General features: G+C 36.9%; 1 protein-coding gene across 1 annotated transcript; it reads left to right on the top strand.

The window, feature by feature from the left end:
- The first annotated feature begins 321 nt into the window (after nt 1-321).
- LOC129243792 (40S ribosomal protein S12-like) lies at nt 322-22599 on the top strand. Its single transcript, XM_054881147.1, has 3 exons — nt 322-330; nt 7832-8137; nt 22420-22599. Exons 1-3 carry the CDS (start codon nt 322-324, stop codon nt 22597-22599), a joined length of 495 nt encoding a protein of 164 aa, XP_054737122.1.
- The last annotated feature ends 2677 nt before the right edge of the window (nt 22600-25276 follow it).

Raw genomic sequence — 25276 nt, 5'->3', positions numbered from 1 at the left:
TTCATTTCAGCTAAAGAACATTCCATTAGCTATTGCGTTGTTGTGGCGTGGCAATCAAAGCTTTCTTCATATTTTCCTTGCTTTCTTCTATTGCCAAATCAATTCATAACCAAGAAGTACAAGCATAGAACACAAAATATACCTTCAATGCTTTGATTTGTGTACTCACCTCTACTTAATAAAGTTTATCTAAAATATATTTACTTACATTTTACATTTTAATCACCATTTTGGTTTAAATTTAGAACTTTGACGCAATTCGCAAATTTTAATTCTTGTTATTTTTACTTTGCGATCACTTGCGAATTCTTACAAGTAAAAATGTATCCGGTAAGAACTTGCAACTTCCCCTGAAACTGAAATGCCATTTTGCTCTCTCACTTTCCCCTACTTTGCAAGTTTTTTGGATACCTGAACGGTCGATTATTGAATGCCTATTAGTTGAAGAGTCGATGATGTTGAGATATCGATGTTGCAGGTTGTTCAGCCATGCTTTGCGGTACAGCAGCAATACTCCCAACAGATCGTCCAGTTTCTGCCAGTCCTTTTAGTATCCTGGACAGAACCAGTTTCTCGATATTGTTTCACCAACCTTTGAATTATTCATTCATTTGAATGATTATTTCCACCAAAAAAGTACGAATTTTGCGAACTTTGTTGTTCTTAATGATCAACGAATTTCAATAAATTTAAGGCGTTGTTATATCGTCTAAAATTGTACAACTCTTAACTTGACAAATGTCTAAGATGACATAAAAAAGGTACCAACTAGGAATTATCCACTACTGACATCTAGGCGCCACTTTTGAAATTCACTTTGTAAGCAGTAGAGGGTCTACAGTTACGTATGTACGTATTCTTTTGTTCAAATTCGCTATGATTTTTTCGACTGTTATCTTTTAAAACTTCAATCGTTTCTGGTTTATTCGGACAAATACTATTTTTGAGATAGTCTCTCAAGAATAGTCCAAAGGCTTCAAATTCTGCGGCCTTGGCGTCCAAATTGCAGCGATTCTGAAATTATTCTTCCCGGAAATTGTGTTCGCTATAACTCGATTGTTTTGTTGTCAGTCTGGCGTGTCACACCATTCTTTTAAAACCACACATCAACAATAGGTTACGATAAATGGCTGCCCTTGGGAGGGGCCCACTTGGATAAATAATCAAAATTCGTCCATTGTGATGCTACACAGAGGAAAAGTAGCGGGAAAAGAACTAAGTAGGGGGAAAAAGGAGAAGGGAATTTAAATTGGATGAAGACGAGTAACTTTGGCTAATTACATTTGATGCTTTCCATTTCAATTCAACCGGGCTATTCGGGTCATGTTCTTCGATTTCGATGAAACTTAAATATGTTGCTCTCTGGTCAAAATAATGAGACACGTATTTTTTTGTTCGCCCGAAAAAAAATTTTTTCAAAAGTTATCGGCAATTTTGTTTTTCGGCTCAAACTCGATTTTTTTTAATTATATAAGAAAAATTTTTTTTTAAACGCCCATAACTTAGTCAAATATGAACCGATTTTAATAATTCTTAGTTCAAAATGATCGTAATTACTTACACGAGCGACTTCATGTACAAACAATTGCAAAAAAGTAGTTGAAAATTTTTTATTTAGCAAAAAAGAAAAAAATTGAAATTTTTTTGAAATTCAATATTTCAAAAAGTGTATTTTTGTTTTTTTTATAACTTTTTCCAAATCAAGAGGACACCTCAAACTTCAATTAAGCTGAATGCCCAGTAGCTAAAATGAGTTGTTATTGAGTAATGAATTTTTGAGTAAAAAACCTGTTTCGCACTTTTTGTTTTTTGCAAAATAAAAAATTTTCAACTAATTTTTTGCAACTGTTTCTACATGAAATCGCTCGTGTAAGTAATGATGATCATTTTGAACCCAAAATTATTAAAATCGGTTCATTTTTGACTAAGTTATGAGCATTTAAAAAAAAATTTTCTTATATTATTAAAAAAAAATCGATTTTGAGCCAAAAACAAAATTGCCGATAAAGCTTGAAAAAAATTTTTTTCGGGCGAACAAAAAAATACGTGTCTCATTATTTTAACGAGAGAGCAACATATTTGAGTTACATCGAAATCGAAGAACATGTCCCGAATAGCCCTTTTGAATTGAAATGGAAAGAATCTATATAAGAAAATATTTTTTAATTACTCATAACTTAGTCAAAAATAAGCCGATTTCAATGATTCTGGGTTCAAAATAATCGTCATTACTTACACGAGCGATTTCATGTAGAAACAGTTGCAAAAAATTAGTTGAAATTTTTTTATTTTGCAAAAAACAAAAAGTGCGAAACAGGGTTTTTACTCAAAAATTCATTATTCAATAACAACTCATTTTAGCTACTGGGCATTCAGCTTAATTGAAGTTTGAGGTGTCCTCTTGATTTGGAAAAAGTTATAAAAAAAACAAAAATACACTTTTTGAAATATTGAATTTCGAAAAAATTTGAATTTTTTTCTTTTTTGCTAAATAAAAAAATTTCAACTACTTTTTTGCAATTGTTTGTACATCAAGTCGCTCGTGTAAGTAATTACGATCATTTTGAACCCAGAATTATTAAAATCGGTTCATATTTGACTAAGTTATGGGCGTTTAAAAAATTTTTTTCTTATATAATTAAAAAAAATCGAGTTTGAGCCGAAAAACAAAATTGCCGATAACTTTTGAAAAAATTTTTTTTCGGGCGAACAAAAAAATACGTGTCTCATTATTTTGACCAGAGAGCAACATATTTAAGTTTCATCGAAATCGAAGAACATGACCCGAATAGCCCGGTTGAATTGAAATGGAAAGCATCATTTGTATTAAGCGCTTCAAGCTACTAATGAAATTTACCGAGTGTGTGATAACTAAACTTGCTACATATATCCACAGGTGTAGCAAACAAGTGAAAGCCCAGATGTCTGAATCTTAATCCGGCGAGAGCACAGGGTAGCTGATCAGAAGGTGCTGAGATGATTCCTCTTCATTCTCCATACAGCTGCTACTGAAAGGATTTGAAGCAATACTCCGAAAAGAGTCTCAGCGCATGAATACCCAACGGACAATGCACGGTAAGGAAAGCCACCAAATTCGAACGCACCACCCAGCGCTCCATCTTTCAAGGAGTAGAACACAGGTGTCATTGGCGTACAATTTACAAATTTTGATCTTTTTCAAAGCTTCTCAATTGTACGGCTGCGATGAATGTGCACTGGTGTTGTTAGGGCACCTTTCTCTTCCTCTGCTACCACCGCATCTGCTGTACCATCTGCTGGTACCACATCGAATACTTTGAGAGCCGGAGCGATTGTATGCATTCGGACGACATGACCCAGCCAACGTACCCGTTGGATCTTTATTCGCTGCACTATGTCTATGGCGGCCGCCGTAGCCGAATGGGTTGGTGCGTGATTACCATTCGGAATTCACAGAGAGGTCGTTGGTTCGAATCTCGGTGAAAGCAAAATTAATAAAAAACATTTTTCTAATAGCGGTCGCCCCTCGGCAGGCAATGGCAAACCTCCGAGTGTATTTCTGCCATGAAAAAGCTCCTCATAAAAATATCTGCCGTTCGGAGTCGGCTTGAAACTGTAGGTCCCTCCATTTGTGGAACAACATCAAAGACGCACACCACAAATAGGAGGAGGAGCTCGGCCAAACACCTAACAGAAGTGTAAGCGCCAATTATTTATTTATTTTATGTCTATGTCGTCGTAAAGTTCATACAGCTCATCGATTCATCGCGTGCGATACTCGCCGTTGCTAATGTGCAAGCAGGTCTAAAACTCTTCCGCAGAATCTTATTTTGATTTTCTTCAAGGCTTTCCAATTGAACGGCTGCGACGAATGTGCGCTGGTGTTTTTATGTCTTGTATCGAACCAGTCCACTCAACATTGTTTTGTCCACTTTTTTATTCCTGGTTCTGTCGGGCGACTATAACAACCGAAAATAAATATAAACAATTTTGCAAAATTTTCGTAGTGGTTTTGGTTTTTTACTTTTTTAAAGCTACCGAATAAAATTGAACTTAGGTAGTTTTAGTAAATTTGTAATTTTTTTAAATAACGTTGGTTGAAAAGGTGGTCATTAAACTGTGGCAGCTGTCAAAACATAACATTACTAAAACAGAAACTCTAATTTGCAGCGCCCTGTACACGCCAGGCTCTGGCGCACCGCTCGCCCTTTGTTGGAAACATTTTTGTTCGACTAAAATGTTCGACAACAATGTTGTGCTCGCTCAAACGTGTTCGACAGTGTTGCAGCGGAGCGTACGCACTAACTTTGGGTGGCTATGCAAGAAATATATTTAGTCAGCAGCTCCGCCACACTGATACTTTTGTAGAGACGTAGGATTTTCTCTGCCAGATACTCGCCACTGAGATGAAACCCTTTTACCCCACAAGAGTACTTTTTTCACCTCGAGCAATTGGCGCTCTCAACAACAGCCAGCTGTATGGCATAGATACTTTTGGCGTAGATAAATATGTACATATGTTCGTACTCAGTTGGAATGGTAAAAGCGGCAGGTAGTACCTGCATATGTACACACATACATATCTACGTATAAATTCACGAGTAAAATCATTGACTTTAGTCAATCTCTTGCAGGTTTGAGTTAGTTTGGGTTTAGTTTTACGAGATCTGCTGCCGTCGACGGACGAGTGTGTACGGACCAATAACGGGAAATAAGAAAATTCATTGTTTTGTGGGCGTAACGACGAAAACGATTTGTACAGCGTGCGTGTGAATGTGTGTGCGCGCGTATATTATTTTCTATACGTGTTTTTGTTTTTGCCTTTCAGTATCATTTGAAGTGTAATTTGTTTAGCCAAATCATTACCTAAAATACAATACTTTAACACTTTTCGTTAAGCCAAACGACTTTTCATATTTGTCCAAAAATGCTAAAGTAAAAGGAAGAACAACAAATGTTGTGCATATACGGAGCAAGAAGATTATAGCAGCCGAATATGAGTAGCGAAGAAACGGATTTCATAGCAGAAAATTAAAAAAAATAAATATAAAAAAAATTATTGCGAAATTTTTAATTAAGAATCGAAGAATACCTACATATGTACATACATAAATAAATCAGCTTCAAGCCTAGTTGATATAAAAAATTGTTAAAAAAAATATATGTACATCATAGAAGAAAAAATATTTATAAAAAAATCATTTAGAAAATCTGTATGTTGTGAAAAAAGAAACGTGCAAGTGCTAGTGTTGAATTTCCTGTTTGAAATTCTTTGCTTACTTTTTTCTCTCGCCAACAACACAACTACGTTTTACGGTATTCTTGGCTTGCTGTGCCGCTTTCGGAGTGCAACTTATCTAGCCAACAGCTTCATCAGCTAGAGCCGAACGTGGAAGCCACCTAAAAGGTAGTTAAAAAAATCTATTTAGTAAAATATATAAAGAACTACGTAATATAATAAAGTTGGGAAAAACATTTGGAGAGAAAATAGATAGAATTAGACTACAATTTATTTTGCTCTTCTGTCTATTTGTTTAGTGGAATACTTGAACGTGTTTTTGGGAGTGGGGCACAATTGGCAAACAATGAGAAAAAATTATGAAATTAGATAAACAAATTTCAGTAAAATAAAATAAATAAATAATTAACGCGCACACTTCTGCTAGGTCTTCGGCCGAGCTCCTTCTCCTATTTGGTGTCGTGCGTCTTGGCCATTTGTTCTATAATACAAATGGAGTTACCTACGGTTTTAAGCCGACTCCAAACGGCTCAGATTTTTTTATGAACAGCTTTTTCATGGCAGAAATGCATTCAGAGGTTTGCCATTCCCTGCCGAGGAGCGATCGCTATTAGAAAAAAACTTGTGACGACCATTCGAGAGTGCGTAGGTTCGAATCTCCGTGCTTGAAACAACAAAATGATAGAAAACAAATTACAATATTGACAGACTTAGACCAAAATCCTGTACCAATGCTTGGCTTTTCTTGCATACATAAACGGAGGATTCTGCACCCTTTTGGCGCATCCCAGAGGCAAATGATTTTTTGATGTGGAAAAGCAATCGGAAATCTACTTATGACTGTGGTTGGGCAACTGCTCTTCGATTACAATCTGATAGACGCATTTTGATGATTAATGAATGATTAATTAATGATTTGATACATAATGAACGAAGTAGACTCAAATCCAAATATTGTAAAGGGTGATTAAAATACAATATAAGTTGAAATAAATCAACGAAAATTCAAATTGATTGGAGAATCTTTATTATTCTTGTGTAGAACCATTCATGAACCATTTTTTAAAGACAAACTCCTTCAAATGTTGGCCGCAACTGTGCCAAAATTCGGCCATCCGTAAACATAAATTTTGAATGACTCGCTGGAGCACTTCGGTCGATATCTCCTGAATAATTTTGGTAAATATGGGCTTCCAATGCCTCAATCGAAGTTGGTTTATCCTCAAAGTATTTAGACTTTGCATACACCCACAAATAAAAGTCCAAAGGTGTGATATCACACGATCTTGGTGACCAATCCACTGGTCCGAGACGAGCGATAAATTGGTCATCGAAATAACGACGCAGTAAATCCATCCAATTCTTGTGGAGATCATGGATTTCAATTTGCAGCATCAAAAAGTCGTTTGTCATAGGGCAATAGCGTTCGCCATTCACTGTTACTTTGGCGCCAGCCTCGTTTTTGAATAAATATGCGCCGATGATTCCTCCAGCTCATAAGTCGCACCAAACGGTAGTTTTCAGTGGATGTAGTGGCTGTTCTTCAGTCCACATCAAGTAATTTTGCTTATTGACGTAACCATTAAACCAAAAATGGGCCTCATCGTTGAACACCATAAGTTGGCCTGAACGCGCGATGAAGGCTTTGCACAGAGCGTTGATTTTCGTTATACATTTGTACGATTTGTAAACGTTGTTGAGCCGCAAGTCTTTGCATGATTAAATGTCAATGAATACTGAAAAAAATTATGTATTTAGTTTGATAGTAGTCACGCGTGATCTGTCAGAAAAACCTTATTGGAAAAAGTACCTCCAATCTGATCTGAATATCGCTACCAAGGTTTGAATAAAAATTGACATATTTTATTACAGGAAAAATTTAAAAAATGTATTTTGAACACAATCGAAATTGGAAAAATCTATTACTTTCAGTGAGAATTGTTATTGGTCAAATTTTCGTCGACGGGCAAGGTTCCTTCTAAAGTGACGTGTAGATGTTAGTTGGTTGGTGGTTAAAGTGGTGATCCGTCCATAATCCAACTAGCGCTTCCGCAACATCTCCACATCCATACCCAGGCCCGACGAGAGGGGGGGAGGGATCGGGTACTTTTTCCCCCGGGCCCGGAGTTTTCAGAGGGGCCCGGACTCGAGATTATACGTATTTATATGAATTAGACATCATTGGAAAGGGCCCGCATTTGCAACTTTGCCCCGGGGCCCGGGTATGCTCTCTACGACCCTGTCCATACCAAATCCTCGCTACCAACTTGTTTAATACTTACTTACAGCATGACTGTATCCTGTCTGTGCGGTTTAAGAACCTTATTAGGTTGTTGACGTATAAACCAGACAGTTCCTCGAGACTCTTGAGCAATGATTTGCCAAGGGTTGTGAATAATTTCCAGACGTTTGACATTTGCCAAGAAGACAGATGTACAATTTTACACTATAGCTAACGCCCTAAATTTATTGAAACTTATTATAAAAATTGTCGATCTTTAAGAACGCCAAAATTCGTAATTTTTTTGGTGGAAATAATTGTTCGAATGAGTCGACAATTCAAATGTTGGTGAAAAAATTTGTAGAAACTGATTCTGTCGAGGATACAAAAAGGACTGGCAAAAACTGGATGATCTGCTTGATGTTGATGTGTCCTCCGCCGCTTCAGTAATCGACATAAATACCGCTCTGCAAAAGGTGTTGAAGAAGTCTCTAATCGCTGATCGTTTGGTTCATGGCATGCAAAGCTTTGGACAAGCGCCATCCGTTCTATGCATCCTCACCGATTCAACGGATGTCGACTTGTACTCGTACAAGAAACTTGTAACAGCACTCTGCCACAAACATCAAATTTCACTTGTCCGTGTGGATTCACACAAGAAATTGCGTGAATGGTCTGTACTTTGCAAGATAAATGCCGTTTGTTTTTTGGGCCGTAAATCTTTTTATAAATAAAAAAACTAAAATATCGCTGCTGTAGCGCAAGGCATGGCTGAACAATCTTCAACCTCGATATCTCGACGTTCTCAACAATTAGGCATTCATGAATCAACTGTTTGGCGGATTTTACTTCTGGACGTGTTCATGGTAGACATTTAAATTATAAACTTTTCACATATAATTGTTAAGAGTCGTAATTTGAATGGAGTTAGTGGAACCTGAAATAAATTTTTACATTTTTTATTTTAAACCAACGTCTATGCAGTCTTTGAAAGACCATTTACAGGATTTCATAAAATTATTACATACCTTACAAGAAAAAATTTTTTACAACTGACCTATACATTCAAATAAAGTCCAAAAATAATGCAAACACTCCTTTGTGATTGATCAGATCCAGTCCAAGACAGCTTTGGGATTTTCAATTGCCGTGTTTCGAAAACCTTTTTCACCACTTGTGGTGACTGAAATCTGACTTGTCATGTAGCTAAACAAAGGTAATAATCAACTACACACTTTTGCTCACATAATTAATTCATTTAAATTTTTTTTGAATATTAATTTTCCAAAAATGTGTTTTATATGGTGGAAAATTCTCAATAACGTAGAACAAAAAACATTTTAAAAAATTAACGCAATTTTTGAGCAACGTAAAACTTTCACCTTTCACCACTAAAATTAAATGGACTATAAAACTGTATATCCAGAAGTTTTCCTGAAAATCCTGATTAAATAGTGAAAATTGTTATGACATATCTTTAAAATTTGTTAAATTTTTTTGAATTTTCTACAAAAGCGGAAATGGCTTTATATGCCTTTAAACGTATGCTTGGAAAAATATGGGGTCTTCAACCTAAGCATACATTATGACTGTTTAAGGCGGTTATACGACCTACATATTTTATCGTATTGTTCGGTAGTTTGGTGGAAAGCTCTAGGGAGAGCTTAAAATACCAAATTACTCGGCAGAATACAAAGATCAGCCTGTGCAATAACGGTCGGCGCAATCAGATCATGTCCTAGAGAGGCTCTCAATGCACTGACACACGTTATTCCAATAGACCTATATATAAAGAAGACGGCAACCATGAGTGCATTTAGGCTAAATGAAGCGGGTCGCAGGAGAGAAAAACTTATGGTCATGCCAGTCTATTATTGCGACAAACTCAGTTAACCTCGGTAAGGACTGGCTACATCGTCCCGACGGTAACATTCAATATGAATTTTGCCACTCTCTTTCCATCTAAGGAGGAATGGAATAAGGGATTCTCACTAAACAACTTCGACACTACAATCTATACAGATGGTAGTCAAATGGATTGTGGTGTTGGAGCTGGTATATATTATCATAGACTTGGAATTGAAAAATCTGTGCGTCTCCCTAATACCAGCAGTGTCTTCCAGGCGGAAGTACTGGCAATTGGGGAAGCTTGTAGGCTACTAATCACAGATTTCTCTTTTAAGGGCAGTATCGCTATTCTTACGGATAGCCAAGCTGTAATCCAGGCACTGAATTCGGCTCCGACAACATCTAAAGTGGTAAAACACAGCGGAAATAACCTTACCACCTTGAATGAAAACCATAACGTTACCTTAATCTGGGTCTCAGGACACCGGCACATTGAAGGTAACGAAAAAGCACATGGGGGGATCTGCCCTATTAGATGCAGTCAAGAATGCAATTTCCCTAAAATACTTTCGGATCGCGGATTGTAGATGGAGAGACCAGACGAAATGCAAAATAAGCAGGACGTTACGGCCCGCCTACAACCTCGAGCAATCGTCGACATTGATAAAAATGAAGCGACGGGACGCTTGTAGACTAACGGCAGTCATAACTGGCTTTTGATTTACCGGAGAACACGCCTCCAAAATGGGCATCCTTCACAACACATACTGTCATAGTTGTAAATAACCGGTGAAGAAGGGAACAATTTTCCATTTCCTCTGTGAATGCCCGGCCTATGGAAGGACAGAATGTTAACCCTGGGCAAACCGCTGTTCGAGAGTCTCGAACAACTGTCTGGCTTAGACGTCAACAGCCTAAGAAGGTACTTTAACCATACAGACTGGATATAGTCTTGTTGTAAATAACTGTTAAACAAGCTGGTAACGAGGATGTGGCAACAAAATGGTGTGGAAGCGCTAGTTGGATTCTGGAGGAATCACCACTCTAACCAACGAACCAACCAACAAGGAATGGAATTTTAATTTATAAGGTTTTTGTTATCCGATGAGCTAAATTTGTACATTTCTTATTTTAAAACAACTTCTAGACTCATCTTTTGCAAGACTCTTTAGGTTGTTTAAATACTTTAAAAGTAACTATTGACAAGACTCAAATTAAAACTTGCACATTTTTGCAGTTCTTTGCAATTTTTTGTTAATTGCTTTGTTTGCAAAATAGTTATAAAAATACCTGTGAGTGCACTGCGAAATAGTCAAGTAAAATTGTACTTAATTCATGAACTTGTTTTTGTTGTTGCTTTTTTGTTATTATATAAAATATGTTATATAAAAAAAAAATAAAATGAAGGTTTTTTTACATTAAAATCTTCAAAAAAAGGTATTCCTAAAACAGATTTTGCCAGTTTCATTGATCTTTTATTGGTTGTTTTTTTGAGATTTTATCTTCATTTTATCATTTTGAACGTCATTTTTCTGGCAACACTGGTCGTAGCATCAAAATTTAGAAAAAACAAATTTGGTTTTGGAGAACAAAAGAAGTAACGAAAAACAGGTGAGACGGTCGGACGGCTACGTAGCTGGACAGCCAGTAAGCCATGTAGACACTCTGTGATTCAGGCACTCACTCAATCAGACAGTGCGTCAGTTTTGTGTGCCGCTTTGCTTTTGGGCAACAGGCAGGCGGCGAGCAGCAGATACACAAATAGCCAAACAAGCAACGACTGGGCATTAGCGTGTGTAAAAATATAACATATGTATGGGTGTATGTGTGTATGTATGTATGTTCTCTGTATGTGCTCTAATGGTATTGTATTTAGAACTGAAAATATCGTTTCTATAAGAAAAATTATTTCAATTTTAATGATGCAACACAGAAACGTATAAAAATCAAATTTGATCGAATGTTGGCACCCATATGCACATACGTATGTACATATGTGGGCAAGTGTGAACTACTTAAGTAATATAATATAATAAAAATTATACAGAATAAATGTAAACTACAACTTTTTTGAATGCAGTTATTAATTGGGGATCTGTTTTGTATTACTATTTATACATACATACGAAGTGCATAAAATATATACATACATGCATACAGTTGCAAAATCCATATTTCATATCACTGTAGCGCTTCTCGTTTCTTCAGCCAATAGTAAAAATATGTTACGAAAATGTTGGGCGAATCAATAAAAAAGTCAGAAAGCAAAACAGGTTGCTTTTAAAACGGCGATTCCAATCGGCTATTCGACGCGAAATTAGAAAGGATGGGAAAGGATAAGTGTTGTAAAACTTGCTGTGATTTTACATTCCCGCTTCGAAATATGGATGGAAGTGTTATTGCGCAAACAAATTACAATCGAAAAATTAGCGAAATTACATTCAAAAAATGAGATTTCGATGCACAACAACTGGAAGAAAATCATATATGTACATACGTATGTATGTACTTGTATAAATAGCATTAATCGAAAGCATCGAATAACTTTTGCAAGGCGGTATACAGTCACCCACACCTTATTGATACGGATACAATTTTTGTTTGCGAAAGTGCAGTAACAGAGTAAGCAGGCTTCTTATTTATGTTTGCTTTATTTAATTTCACAACATAAAATACAAAAACTGTCCACCCATTTCATTGTAATGAACAAAAAAAAAAAAAAAACGAGAGGATTGACGCCACAGTTTAAATGACACGGCTAAAAACGAGCAACTATTTATTTCTAATTTTTAAAATTTTAAGAAATTTAGTATTTTGTTGGGTATAGAAATTCGTTACTTTTAGCGATGATTGCAAATTTTAGTTTAAAAATATCAGCTGGCCGGACTAAAGTGTGAATATACATAAGTGGATACTTGATTAGATCGACGCAGTCTCCTATCCACAAATAAACACGGAGTTTCACCTCACGGGCGGATTTGGGGATATCTTAGTGCCTCGGGTGTAAGAAATCTGGACTGATGAAATAATAAATACGACACAATAAACATATATACAAGGTGGCGCAAAATTAATCATCCAATTTTGGTTTGGAATAACTTTTTTACTGAATACAAAAAATATGATTTTGTTACTCTGCAAGAAACTTCTGTGTGCTTAAATAAATAAATAAAAAATGTATAATACAAGGTGGCGCAAAATAAATCATTCAATTTTGTTTTGAATAACTTTTTTACTGAATAAAAAAATATGATGAGTCTGAACGAAACTTCTGTAAATAAATGAATAAAAAATGTGAAATACAAGGGGGCACAAAATTAATCATACAATTTTGCTTTTGAATTACTTTTCTACTAAATAAAAAAAATGATTTTATTAATCTGTAAGAAACTACTGTATGCTGAAATAAGTAAATAATTAAAGAATATGTATAGGGTTTTTCAGTAAGAGCGCCTCAACTTTTGAACTTTTTTGAATAAAACACAAACAGTTTGACTTTTTTAACTAATTTTTTTTTTATTATCGAGTTTGAACATATACATTTAAGTATGAAATTCGATTTCTTTTGCATGACCACCACCTGCACATTTTACGAAGTCCAATCGTTGAACCAAATTTTCGACCACTCTTTTGCATAAATCGGCCGAAATTCCAGCAATTTCGCGTTCAATATTGGCTCTGAGCTCACAAAACGGGACGGCTTGTTAAATGGACCGTAAAATGGCCGTAATGCTCTTAAAGTAGTAGCAACAGAACGATTATTTTCATAAAAAATTTGCACGATTTGCAATCGTTGCTGAAGTGTGTAGCGTTCCATGATGAAATGTATGCTAATGAAGTTTACAAATGACAAGCGAAAAATAAAAAATATTGCGTCGTTCGCCCTCCCTATCGGAAAAAAGTTGAAGCGCACCTATTGAATAACCCTATAATACAAGGTGGCGCAAAATTAATCATCCAATATTGGTTTTGAATAACTTTTTTTCTGAACAAAAAAAATATGATTTTGTTAGTCTGCAAGAAACTTCTGTATGCTGAAATAAATAATTAAAAAATATGGAATACAAGGTGGCGCCACACTAATCATCCAATTTTATTTTTCAATAATTTTTTACTAAATAAAAAAATGATTTTATTAGTCTGTATGAAACTTCCGTGGGCTCAATAAATAAATGATTGAATAAACAAAAAATGTATAATACAAGGTGGCGCAAAATTAATCACCCGATTATGTTCCTGAAATTTTTTTTGTATTTAGTAAATATGCTTATATCTCGAATAAATAAATAAATGCATTAGTAAATAAAATATGTACAATACAAGGTGGCGCAAAATTAATCATACAATTTTGTTTTTGAATAAATTTTTTACTGAATACAAAAAAATGATTTTGAGTGATGGAAACCTTTATTTTCATCTTTCCGCGCTCCATTCATTAATAAATTCGATTCAATTAATAAAGTTTTGCTTACTTGTGGCATTCGATTTTTGACACACCCTCACAAAAGGTTGCATTTAAGGGATAGCCAGAGGACCGAAAAAATGATGACTTTCAATAATTTTTTTTTGCAGTAAATTTCTTTATTTTACAAAAATAAAAACACAGCATTAATACATCATGTTTCGACTTGACTTAAGCAAAAATTCAACAAAAAAAATTGGAAAAGTTATCGATGTTTGTGTGGAGCCCGTTTCTCCAGAAGTCCCTTGCGGTGATCATAACAAGTCCTTGGAGATTCAGCTAAAATCAATCAGACAAGAGAAATTAGTTTTATTAATAGATAATTTTGTGCCTGACCGAAGCTTGTTTTCAAAATTAACCACATGGCGGCCTCAGGAAATATTTTTCAGATTTTCGAGAAAAAAACCGACAATTAATTGTTTAAAAAAATCAAAATCTTTGAAAAAATAATTCTTCGATCAGGCACGAGTTTTTCATGTTTTTCAAAAGCAGTATACATTTTATTGAAATCTAGCAAGCGGCTTTTAAGTTACAGTGATCACCAGTTCTAAAAACATAGTTTTGAAAAACCTCCGGAGCGCCCGAGTGCCCTTTGTTAATTGTTGAGCAACTCGAAAAGTATTTGTCGGATTTACTTCAAACTTTCACAGAATATTTCTCAGATATTATACTTTAAGAAAATGCAAAAAAACGAAATCCAATTTTTTGAAAATTCTGATTACCCCTAACCGCTTAAAGCCTTCGGTTGTGCTTAGTTTCTTGTTCTTGATTTCTTTTTATTTCAATTACAATTTCTTTGTTATTATTTATAAATTCCCAATCCAGTTTTAGTATCAAACCCACAGCCTGATTAGCACAGCGGCTTTGATTCCCTTTGGCCTGAGAACTTTGATTATTTCCTAGTTGACTTCGGTGCTTTGCTATATTTTTAAAACAAATATTTGCTGCTCTTCTTACAATTTACACTTGAATCATCCAAAATTAAGAAGCGCTAAGCGTTGAGTGGCTGCATGGAAAATGAGAAATTGTGTTCCTATGATTATTTATAGGTCAATGCTTTAGTTAAGTATATACAGTCCAATAAACAGTAAAGCTGTATATATGTAGATATGTATGCATGCATTGTTAGTTCAAATGAGTGTATGAACTAGAATATAAATATTTTTACGTGTATGTGTGTATATATGAGATGCCTCAACCGAAAACGCTCGTTGGACTTCTACTAAATTAAGCCAATTAAAATCAAGATCACTGAATAAGCCAACGCCATAAATATAGTATTGTGCTAAATTCATTAACAATACATTTGCCGATAAGATTATTTTATTTATAATTCACGCACACACGTACACATGAATGTACATACTTATTATTCTGAGTCAACAAATAATAATCGAAAATATTTACTAAAGCAAGCCGGTCACAAGCAGACCAGAGGAGAAAGAGAGAGAGAGAGAGAAGAAGATCATACAGAGACAAACTTTTGAAAAGGCATTCATTTGATGCAATCATTTGAAAATAGGCAAGCATGTCCCGTATAAACACGACCGAGTCAAAAAAAAGTTTACGTATTACGTCATATAGTCAATTCAACTTCCTGACTATGCCAGCGTGTTCCAGGAAGAACTTTTAACGATCAGAGAAGCATGCAAATCACTGAAACTCTAGAAGGAAGTTAGTGCAAGAGTAGCTATCAAGGCCTTAGACTCCAACTCCATTTCATCCAAACTAGTCTTACAGTGTAGAGAGGAACTAGAATTGCTTAGTTATTGGCTTGAAATTACTTTGATATGGGTTCTCGGTCATAGAAACCTACGGGGTAATGAGATAGCGGATGAGCCTGCAAGAAAAGATTCGACACTAGACATTAGAGAGGCGGTGGCAGTCTCCACTCCACTCAACACAATAAAAGCATCCATTGCTTCACACTACCATGCCTTAGCCGAAAGAAGATGGAAACAATTAACTACATGTATTACAACAAAAAACACATGGCCGTTGTACAAAATCCAAAGGACGAATCACCTGTTAAGATGTGCTCGACCAAACATTTCGCGCATCACTGCAACCCTTACAGGTCATTGGAAAGTAGGGGATCATGCAGCCAGACTCAACCTCCACTTCAATCCCATCTGCAGAATCTGTCAAGCGGAAGGGGTGAGGGAAAGTCTTTTCCACTACCTATGTGAATGTCCAGGACTAGCTAGGGCACGACTTCGCTCGTTTGGTAAGGCTTTCTTACAGCAAATTAATGAGATCTCAGACATCGAGATAAAGAAAGAATGAGATAAAGAAACTAATTGGATCTGACTTAGAAGCAAAAAAGAAAGAGACATCATCAAACGAGGACAATGTTAGTATGTAAAACGGTGCTGGTCAGTAATTAGAATTATTTCAGTGGAAATATTCAACCACTTCAACAACAACAACAACAATAACAACAACAACGACATTTAGTACCGGTATCCAGCACCTCGAATACCGCGGCTCCTTTGCACTTTTCCTCATTCCGAGATCTCAGATTTAAGCCTCCGGTATACCGGAATTCGTGAATGCGTAATTTGTTTTAAAACAAAAGTAAATTTTTCATTATTTAATGAAATTTTTCATTATTAAATGGAATTACCACCTTGAATAAAGTGAATATTTTATTCTAACTCTTGTAACTCTTTGTGTTCAATGAATAGAGATTTTGATAAACATATTTTTAAATTGTAATAATTCACGAGGTTCAACAAGATGCACGGGTCACGAACGGGAATTTTCCGGTGTAGCTACTCGCAAATATTGTCCTTAGATAAAAATTAAAGTTAATGTTAAAGATGCAATGGAAGAATGCCTCTCTGCGTTCTTTTACACGGAGCTGAACTGTGGGCAAATGCGCCGCAGGCAAATCACCGGTGTAAGCTCCTGGCATCTACCATCGACCAAATATTTACAACACATCAAATCTTGGAAAAGGCCTATGAAAGGAGGATCGACACACACCATCTTTTCGTCGACTTCAAAGCTGCATTCAAAAGTAGGAAAAGAAGTCTCTGTATGCCGCGATATCTGAAATTGGTATCCCCGCAAAACTAATACGGCTATGCAAGATGACGTTGCTCAACACCAGCAGCGCCGTCAGAATTGGGAAGGACCTCTCCGAGCCGTTTGATACCAAACGAGGTTTCAGGTGACTCGCTGTCGTGTGACTTCTTTAACCTGATGTTGGAGAGGATCGTACGAGCCGCAGAACTTAATCGCTCAGGCGCAATTTTTATAAGAGCGTACAATTGTTGGCGTATGCCGATGATATTGACATCATCGGCCATAACAACCGCGCTGTTAGTTCTGCCTTCTCCAAACTGGATAAAGAGGTAAAGCGAAGAGGTCTGGTGGCGAACGAGGACAAAATGTCTGTCTTCAAACAAACAGTCGGCGCACTCGCGTATCGGCACTCCCGTCACCTACGTTGACAATTATGATTTCGAGGTTGTATTTTCTTATGCTGGAATCTGGTGTTGCAAACTACCATGTTTCGGGCCCCGGCAAAGTCGATCCACCTCTGTCCGTTACCGGATGCTTCGTTGTGCAGGCTGAATTTTTCGACTGTGAGACTAAAAATTCCCTCCTTGCCCACCATGGCGTTGAAGTCGCCAAGCACGATTTTTATGTCGTGGTGGGGGCAGCGCTCATAGGAACGTTGCAAGCGCTCATAGAAGGAATCTATGGTCGCATCGTCCTTTTCTTCCGTCGGGACGTGGGCGCAAATGAGACAGATGTTAAAAAATCGGGCTTTGATGCGGATTATTGCGAGATGCTCGTCCACCGGAGTGAACGACACTACTTGGCGACGAAGGTCCTATCTAATAAAAGACTAAAGTGTCTTAATAATACAAAATATGTAACTATAAAATGAATTGAAATTAAATTGAAAGGAAAACTTTGCAATATGTCGCAGTGCTATTTATGTGCCTGCCACTGTAAACGGAATATCTACAAGTAAAACTAAGAAATTGAGCAGCAGATAATGAAGAAACTTGGAAACGTGTGCGACGTGTACGGGCTTCTCTTGTTGCTTTTGTTGAATGGCTAGCCTTAATACTGGCTAGCGGTGTTAACGCTGGTGATATACCTACCATAATCACATTAGTAATAATGACGATTGCGATGATGAACAAAAAGATGCTGCTACTGCTATTCTTAATGCTGTCCGCTGGCTTCATTTCATCATAATGATGTGCCATGTATAGTACTTATGTATCTACTATATATAGATATGCATGTAGATACAATATATTTTTAGTAAAGAAAAACGCGATGTATGTAAAAATGGAATAAAAGTTTTTCTTCAAAGAAAATGATGCAAAAGTCGACGACGAAATAATAGATTAGTAATGTTTGTTTGCGTCGAGGCTGAGAGAGAGAGAGAGTGAGAGAGAAAATATTTATGTTGAGTGTTGATGGATGGATGCGGTCCTATCTAAATACATGGAAGCACGCGGCCCCAACACTTTGTAAATAAGTATGTATGCGTGTGTGTATATATGTGTACGACAAAATGTGTATGGAGATGCACCTATGATGCCAGCGTTGAAAGCATGAATTAAAAATAGTGAAAAGATCTGAAGATGTGTGAGGCAGAATAAAATGAGTTGCGCGTACATAGAACAGGCAGATAAGTTGAAACAAAAATTTATGGTTGATGCTACTGCCGTGTTAACAAAGACGATTTGTACATAAATATGAGCATGAAGTTGAAAATGAGCGGAGTTGGTTAATGAAAAGCGAATAACAAAAGTTAACGACATCAGGTGGCCTGGCAAATAAGAATAAAATTGATAACGCATGAATCTGTGTGAGTAATATTAACACATACGTACATACATATCCATGCATATGCTTGTGTGTGGTAGAAAAGAAGTAATTAAAGAAATTTATGATGTTAACTTCGCTTGGTGTTCTAGTTAATAATACTTAATTTTATAATCAAATAATAACCACAATAAAATAAAAAAAACGCATCAAAATTTAAAATGAACTTCTTAAAAAAAAGAATATTGCGATTGAATGAGTTGAAATCTGCACACAAATCCTCACATAATATTAACTCAAGAACCGTGGGTGTCTAAGGAACAAATACAGAGCTTATAGAGGTATAAAGTGGGAGTCTAACCGTTAAAAAGAGGGAGACGTCCGTCCGCGTACGTGTATTATTATGCCAAAAGCGATTGATTGCATTTTGTTAAGACAATTCTGCGGTCAAGACGTAGTTGCAGTCGAGATAAAGTATCGATTAGAGGGGAAAGAGGTAGATACAATCGTCATCTCGGCCTATTTTCCTTGCGACTCCATTCTTCCTCCCCCTACGAGGGAGTTGGTGGAAGTTGTAAGATATGCTGAATCCATGGGATTAGGTTTAATTGTGGGATGTGACGCAAATTCACAGAACACACTCTGGTGTGTAAACTCATGGACTTCATTCTGTTATCTCGCTTGGTTATACAGAACGTTGGTATCAGTCCGTCTTTTGTAACCACCAAAAGGCAGGAAGTGATTGATATGACATTATCTAACAATAAAATATTAGATCATATCACTGGTTGGGAAGTACTCAATAAAGATTTCCCGTCGGACCATTGTTATAAAGAGTTTAGGCTTGCGGCCGAGACAACCTCGACCCCGCAGGGCGGAATCCCCGAAAAGCGGATTGGACACGATATGAGGATCTCACTAAAGAGCAAATCTTTGATGCTCTCGAACTCCGAACAATAACTGCATTTGAAGAAGCCACAAACTCATTGGGGCGAACTTTAATCGAGTATGTGCCCGGAACGTAGGAGAAGAGAGGGTAAGGGACTGCCCCTTGGGGAACGCGGAACTCTCGAAACTCCGGAAAACTTCCAAGAAACTTTTTAACAGAGCTCTTAAAACTCAGTTGGAAGCGGATTGGACTGGCTACCGTAAACTGAACTCTTATAGAACCTTCTGCAGTGAACTGGAGGAACGGAAGAGTTCAGCGCTGTTATGCGAGGTCCTCCAAAGGGACCGGACAGGTAGGCTGGCCTCGCTGTTCAAACCTGATGGTACTTAGTGTTTTGTGGATTGTAGATAATACCTTACTTTGGATGACTGCAGCGCATCGTTTAGGCATTAAAGCTATTAAGATGTCAATAACGTCTTGCGATATGCCTTCCGATGCTTCTTTTACAGCTTCAAACAGTTTGTCACTGGTGCTACGGTTTTCCCTATTAATTTTCATATTAACGACATCCCATAAATTCTCAATGGACTTAAAGTCAGGGGACTTTCCCACTTTCCACTTTAAAACTTCTATACTAATACGGGGCAACCAAGTTTTAGAATGCTTGTTTTTAGGATTGTTATTCTGCTGGAACCTCCATCTTAATGGCATCTCCTCTTCAGCGGTTTATTATTCCTATTATTCGATGAATTGGTCCGATCTCTTGGCTTGAAAAACGACTCCATATCATTATGTTACCACCACCGTATTTGGTAGTTGCAATACAATACTAAGGGTTGAGTCGGTCTCGGCTTGAGTCGGTCCTCCGACATGTCTTATAGCATTGGCATATTTTTTATTGCACTTTCATTCAACCGAGAACCCAGTCTTCGATTTTTGGATCGTCCAATCAAGTTGAGCTTTCGCAAATTCTAGTCTGGCCCTTCTATTTTTTGCTGAAATGAATGGTTCCTTAGCCGGCCGCCGACTGAGCAACCCTGCTTCAACTGCTCGCCTTCTAATAGTTCGTTCACTAACTGATTACGTCTTGTTCAACTATTATTAATCTACTGCAGCGTGAAACTGCTTCCTACTCCACTTGCGTTATCTTCATCAAGCGAAAAATCGTGACCCCAAAGGTTGGAGTCGCTTCGATTACCACTCTGAACATCCAAATGGAAGGTGATGTATCGATTCGAGCTTTTGTTCCAGCTGACAATTTCCACAGAGTAGATATTGTGGGTATGTGTCATTGGATCTTGGCTCCGTTTTACTCGGTCTTACGAGAACGTTCGCCCTTTAGCGCTTAACCCAGAACGTAACAACACTGAGACCTAGCAATTACTGCGTTTAGTCCACGGGTTATTAGCCGTGGTGGAGGAGTGCACGAAATTCTTTTAAAGCTCTTGGTTTCTTTACCTTGGATTGCCTGTAATGCAGCTTGCCTGTCAACCAATATCTGCTCCTTTGCAGAAGACACATCGGTTGCTTTAAAAACGATGTGACTGACTAATCTGCAGAACGTCTGAGTAGAAAATGACTACTTTTTCTCCATCTTTCTTTAATGTATATGGTAATAACGCCTGCTGGAATCTGCGCAATCGTCTAAGCCAACTTTTATAGGTTGGATTCCTTAAGCCAGCCGGCTTCTTTAGACTTGCAGTGGTTGAAAAGTCCATATACCATCGCTGTACACCGGAAGTGAGATACTGTGTCTTTCTAGTTATTTTCCGACTGGTAGTCAATTTTGCTAATGAGCATTCAGAGGCTACGGGTTTTCTTGGGAACAAGCTCAGTTTAAGTTCACGAAATCTTAAATAGTTAACTTCTAATCCATCCTGCATTATTTCCATTACCCCATTAACCGTTGGCGGAACTTCCCTGAGATTAGTGAAGTTAAATCATAGAGGTAGGCGATGACTTTCGTTGTATGTACCTTGCACGGTTTCAAGATTTCATTCACAACTAAATTTATTGGGAGATGAGATAACAAGCCCACATAACGTGCATCCATAGCTGCGTTCATAACTCTGCTCTAGTTGGTGTCCCTAAAACAACCATTTAGTGAGTCTGCTGGTTACCAAAAGGAATACTGGTAACTGGTTCTGGGTTTGATTCTATTCAGCGAAAAAGTCACATGAAGGGCTCATCGACTGCTTAGTGCTTCTCCTAGGGCAAAAACCACAAATCAACTTCAGCTCCTTCCAGTCTAACCCAGCCTCACTACCATATTTTCTTAAATCTAGCTAAGATATCTGCGTTATTTTTTTGGTTCGACCACTTTTATATGAAAATATCGCGAAGTTGTCTTTCCAGATCTCCCTGCTTTCCATGACAGCTATTAGCTACTGGATCCGCAAGTTTGGTGAAAACAAAATTCAGACTTCAGTAAGAGTTCCTATGAGATGCTTTAAGATTTTTGCGAGAAGACGGATCTAAAACTTCCCATGTTTTAACGGAGTTTCATAGTCTGCCGTAATTCTATTCAAAGGGGAAATACGTTTGCGGACAAATCAGTTGTCATTTGTCAAATTAACTGTCACTTGCCCTAAAGAAACACCCTATACATACATATATATGCGCATTAATTTGTGTACACCCATTTAATAATATTACAAAATTAAACAAATTTATTTGAGTGATAAGCATTTGTTTGTTTAACAACAATAACAACAACAATTAGGTTAGCTTTTGCACCGTATCTGAGGTAAAAAATGTTGACTCAACTCCTAGCGGGTATGTGCGCTTGCATGCTGTTAAACGTGTTGTTGCCGCTGAGTTGTCATTTAGTCAGTTGCTTCAGTAAACAGATAACTGTCAAATAAACTGATTACTTAGAAAAAACTAACAATAAGTCAAACAGCGTACAAATCCATCATTGGAAAGTTGTTGTGGTTGCGGCATACTGGTAAAATCAACAACAACAACAACAACAACCGCAACAGCATCAGCATCAGCAAACATATTTAGTTGCGGCAAAAGCAACAGCAGCAGCTGCTGCGAAAAACTGCATTGAAAATGTCGCATGCGATTTTACAGACACGATTATCGCCGCTTCAACAGCCGAAGCCACAACCGAAGCCGCAGCCGCAGCCGCAGCCGCAGCACTAAAACAGTATGAGTGACACAGCAAAATGTTTTGCCATCAATTGCCAGCATTATCGGGAGCATTAAACAACAGCAACAGAGTAACTACAGCAACACTAATCTGTTGCTCTGGCTGCGAATTTTTTTCCCCCTTTTTGTCCAAATTTGAACTTTCGTTTTTCAACATTCGTGTGATTTGCTCTTAGGTTGTTGTTGCTGTCGTTGCCAACAAAGGTGCTCCACCACCTCTCGCGTCAGCCCCACTGATGCTGCTTTTTGCTGTAGCGCAGCAGGGCGCGCCGCCGCCGCTGAATGACTCGGTGGCTGCCCCATTATGTTGCCACATTATTTTTCTGGTATTTCAACTTAATTTGTTTTTCCATTTTTTCTTCAATCTTGTGCTTCTAGCTCGCTATTTGCTGTTTTTTCTACTTTTTATATAAAAAAAAAAGTTGCGACTGTCGTACATAACTGCTTACAAATCTAACTGTTTGGCTTTTGTTTTTGGCGATGGTGTGTTTTGTTTTATTATTGACTGTAAATTAGCCGCAAATTGAAAAATTTTGTAAACTTTTGTTTTGTTGTATTTTTCTTCTTCATTGTAATCCTCATTTTTTTTTCATTTTAAATGAAAAATTCAATCACTTGTTGTGCTGCCTTGGATTCTTCTAATTGTTGTTGCTAATTTTTTTTATAATTCGTTTGCATTAGTGAATTTTCTTTGAACATATTTGAAAACTAAATTTTTCACTCCAGCATACAGCAGAAAATTTGTTTAAAATACTTTTATCAGTGAACCAACAGCCATCCCTGTTAGCATTTGACAGACCAGCATACAGGTTTACAGACTTCAAATTACGAGACATAAAGGGCCACTCACAGAAGGACAATTAAACGACACATCAAGTGAGCCAAATATTTGGTCAAGCACCGATATGAAACACATAGAGTCAAATTTGAAAATACAGTGAAGACTATAAGTAACTGGTATTACATCTCAAACAAGTTGGGATTCGCATTGTGTGCATATCTAGTGGCCGCGAATCTGTTTACTACAGCAAGACCTGCAGACACTAAGAGGAAACTTAACAAAAAAAGTGTCTCAAAACGTTGATAAATTCCTTTTTCGAATTTTTCTACACTCATGATGAAGAGTATTCAGGAGGTGTGGCCAATATTAGACCGTTAACCGTCTCTCAACGGGTCGTGACGGCGGTTTGTTTCCGACAAAACTGAGGTTATGTTGGTGATATGAGAAAAAATCAACACATCCGCTACTCAAATTACTGCTTCGCCGTCTGACGTGTGAATGAGCGGACTGAATTCTGCTGCCGAATACCCGGTGACGTGGCAGCCGAAGTTATGAAGCTTTGAATGGTCAAACGCATGACGGAAAAAATAATGAGATGGCGCTTATCGTGGTACCGTTAGTTTGCTCTCAGTGAATTTGATAACCAGTGTGGCCAGATTACCATTTTCGTAACTTGATTTAGTTTTTTTTTGTTATTTAGTCTCGGAGTTTTAGTTCTTTCTTCATGACATTTTTCTAGCCTGTTCTAATTAAAATGCAATGTTTATATAATAATTTTGTAAAATTAATTAGTTCAATAATTCACTCAGTTTTTTACTTTTCTTAACATCTAGGCACACTGCCCGCGATTGCGGTTATTGTTGGTGTTCTTCTGTTTTCAGCAGTCAAATCCCTCTCTCACTAGCGCAGTGTTGCCTAGCTTTGGATCTAAAAACGCACTAAAATGCCCATTTAATGAAAATAAAATACCAAATTTGTATTGAATTACTTCAAGAATTTTGTATGCGTGACAAATTGTCTTTAAAATATGCTTTTTTTTTAATAAAAGTTTTATGGTTATGTACAATTTAATTTATGAGCTTTTTGTTAAGAGAATAACTTGTTTGCTATATTTGAGATTATGTAACAAGATAAGGTACTATTTTTCAAAAAATGTCGTTATGGTTTCTTCAGTATTTTCTGGTATTTTGTTGCTTATTTTAACTATGAATACACCTCTTGATGCCCTATGCCCCACTAAGGATTGAGGACCGGACGAAACGATTACACCTCTATGGTTTTAATTCGCATTCAGTAAATTCAAACGCTTTTTAAAATGTGTAAAAAGGTTTTCAATGTTAAGAAGAGTTGAGAGAAGAAGATTTAATATTTTAACATAACCTTAAAAGGAGCAAACAATTAAATTTTCACTATCAAAATACCAAATTTTATAAGAATTAACACATTTTCATTAACACTAAAATCTTCTCAGAGTGACCTTTTTAACATTCTTTTTTTTAATAATACAGTTTTTTTTAACTTACAGTTTCAGTAGTTTTATATAATATTAAAAAAAAAAAACTCCAAACTTAAAAATTTTTGTATTTTGGGTATAAAAAAGCACTAAATTTATTGCGAAGAGCAAATGGTTGGCAACACTGCTTAACTCGGCCAATGTGACGTCACGCACTCTCTGATGGGCGCAATCTTTATTTCTATCATTCTTGGGTCAAACCTGGTAATCTATCATCCTTGAATGAGATACTGATCTAAGCGGCAGAGTCAGGCGTCGTCACGTCGCCACTCTCACTGAGAGAGGATCGCAGAGTTCCAGACCAATGAAATAGGGTGAATTTTTTCAAATGCTCTTATTTTCTTCACATTTCATATGAGTGACTCTGTTCAATCTGATTTTAGTTAAAAGC

This window comes from Anastrepha obliqua, chromosome 1, assembly GCF_027943255.1.
Source record: "Anastrepha obliqua isolate idAnaObli1 chromosome 1, idAnaObli1_1.0, whole genome shotgun sequence".
Lineage (NCBI taxonomy): Eukaryota > Metazoa > Arthropoda > Insecta > Diptera > Tephritidae > Anastrepha > Anastrepha obliqua.
The sequence above is the reverse complement of the archived record's forward strand: the minus strand, read 5'-3'. Positions and strand labels throughout refer to the sequence as shown.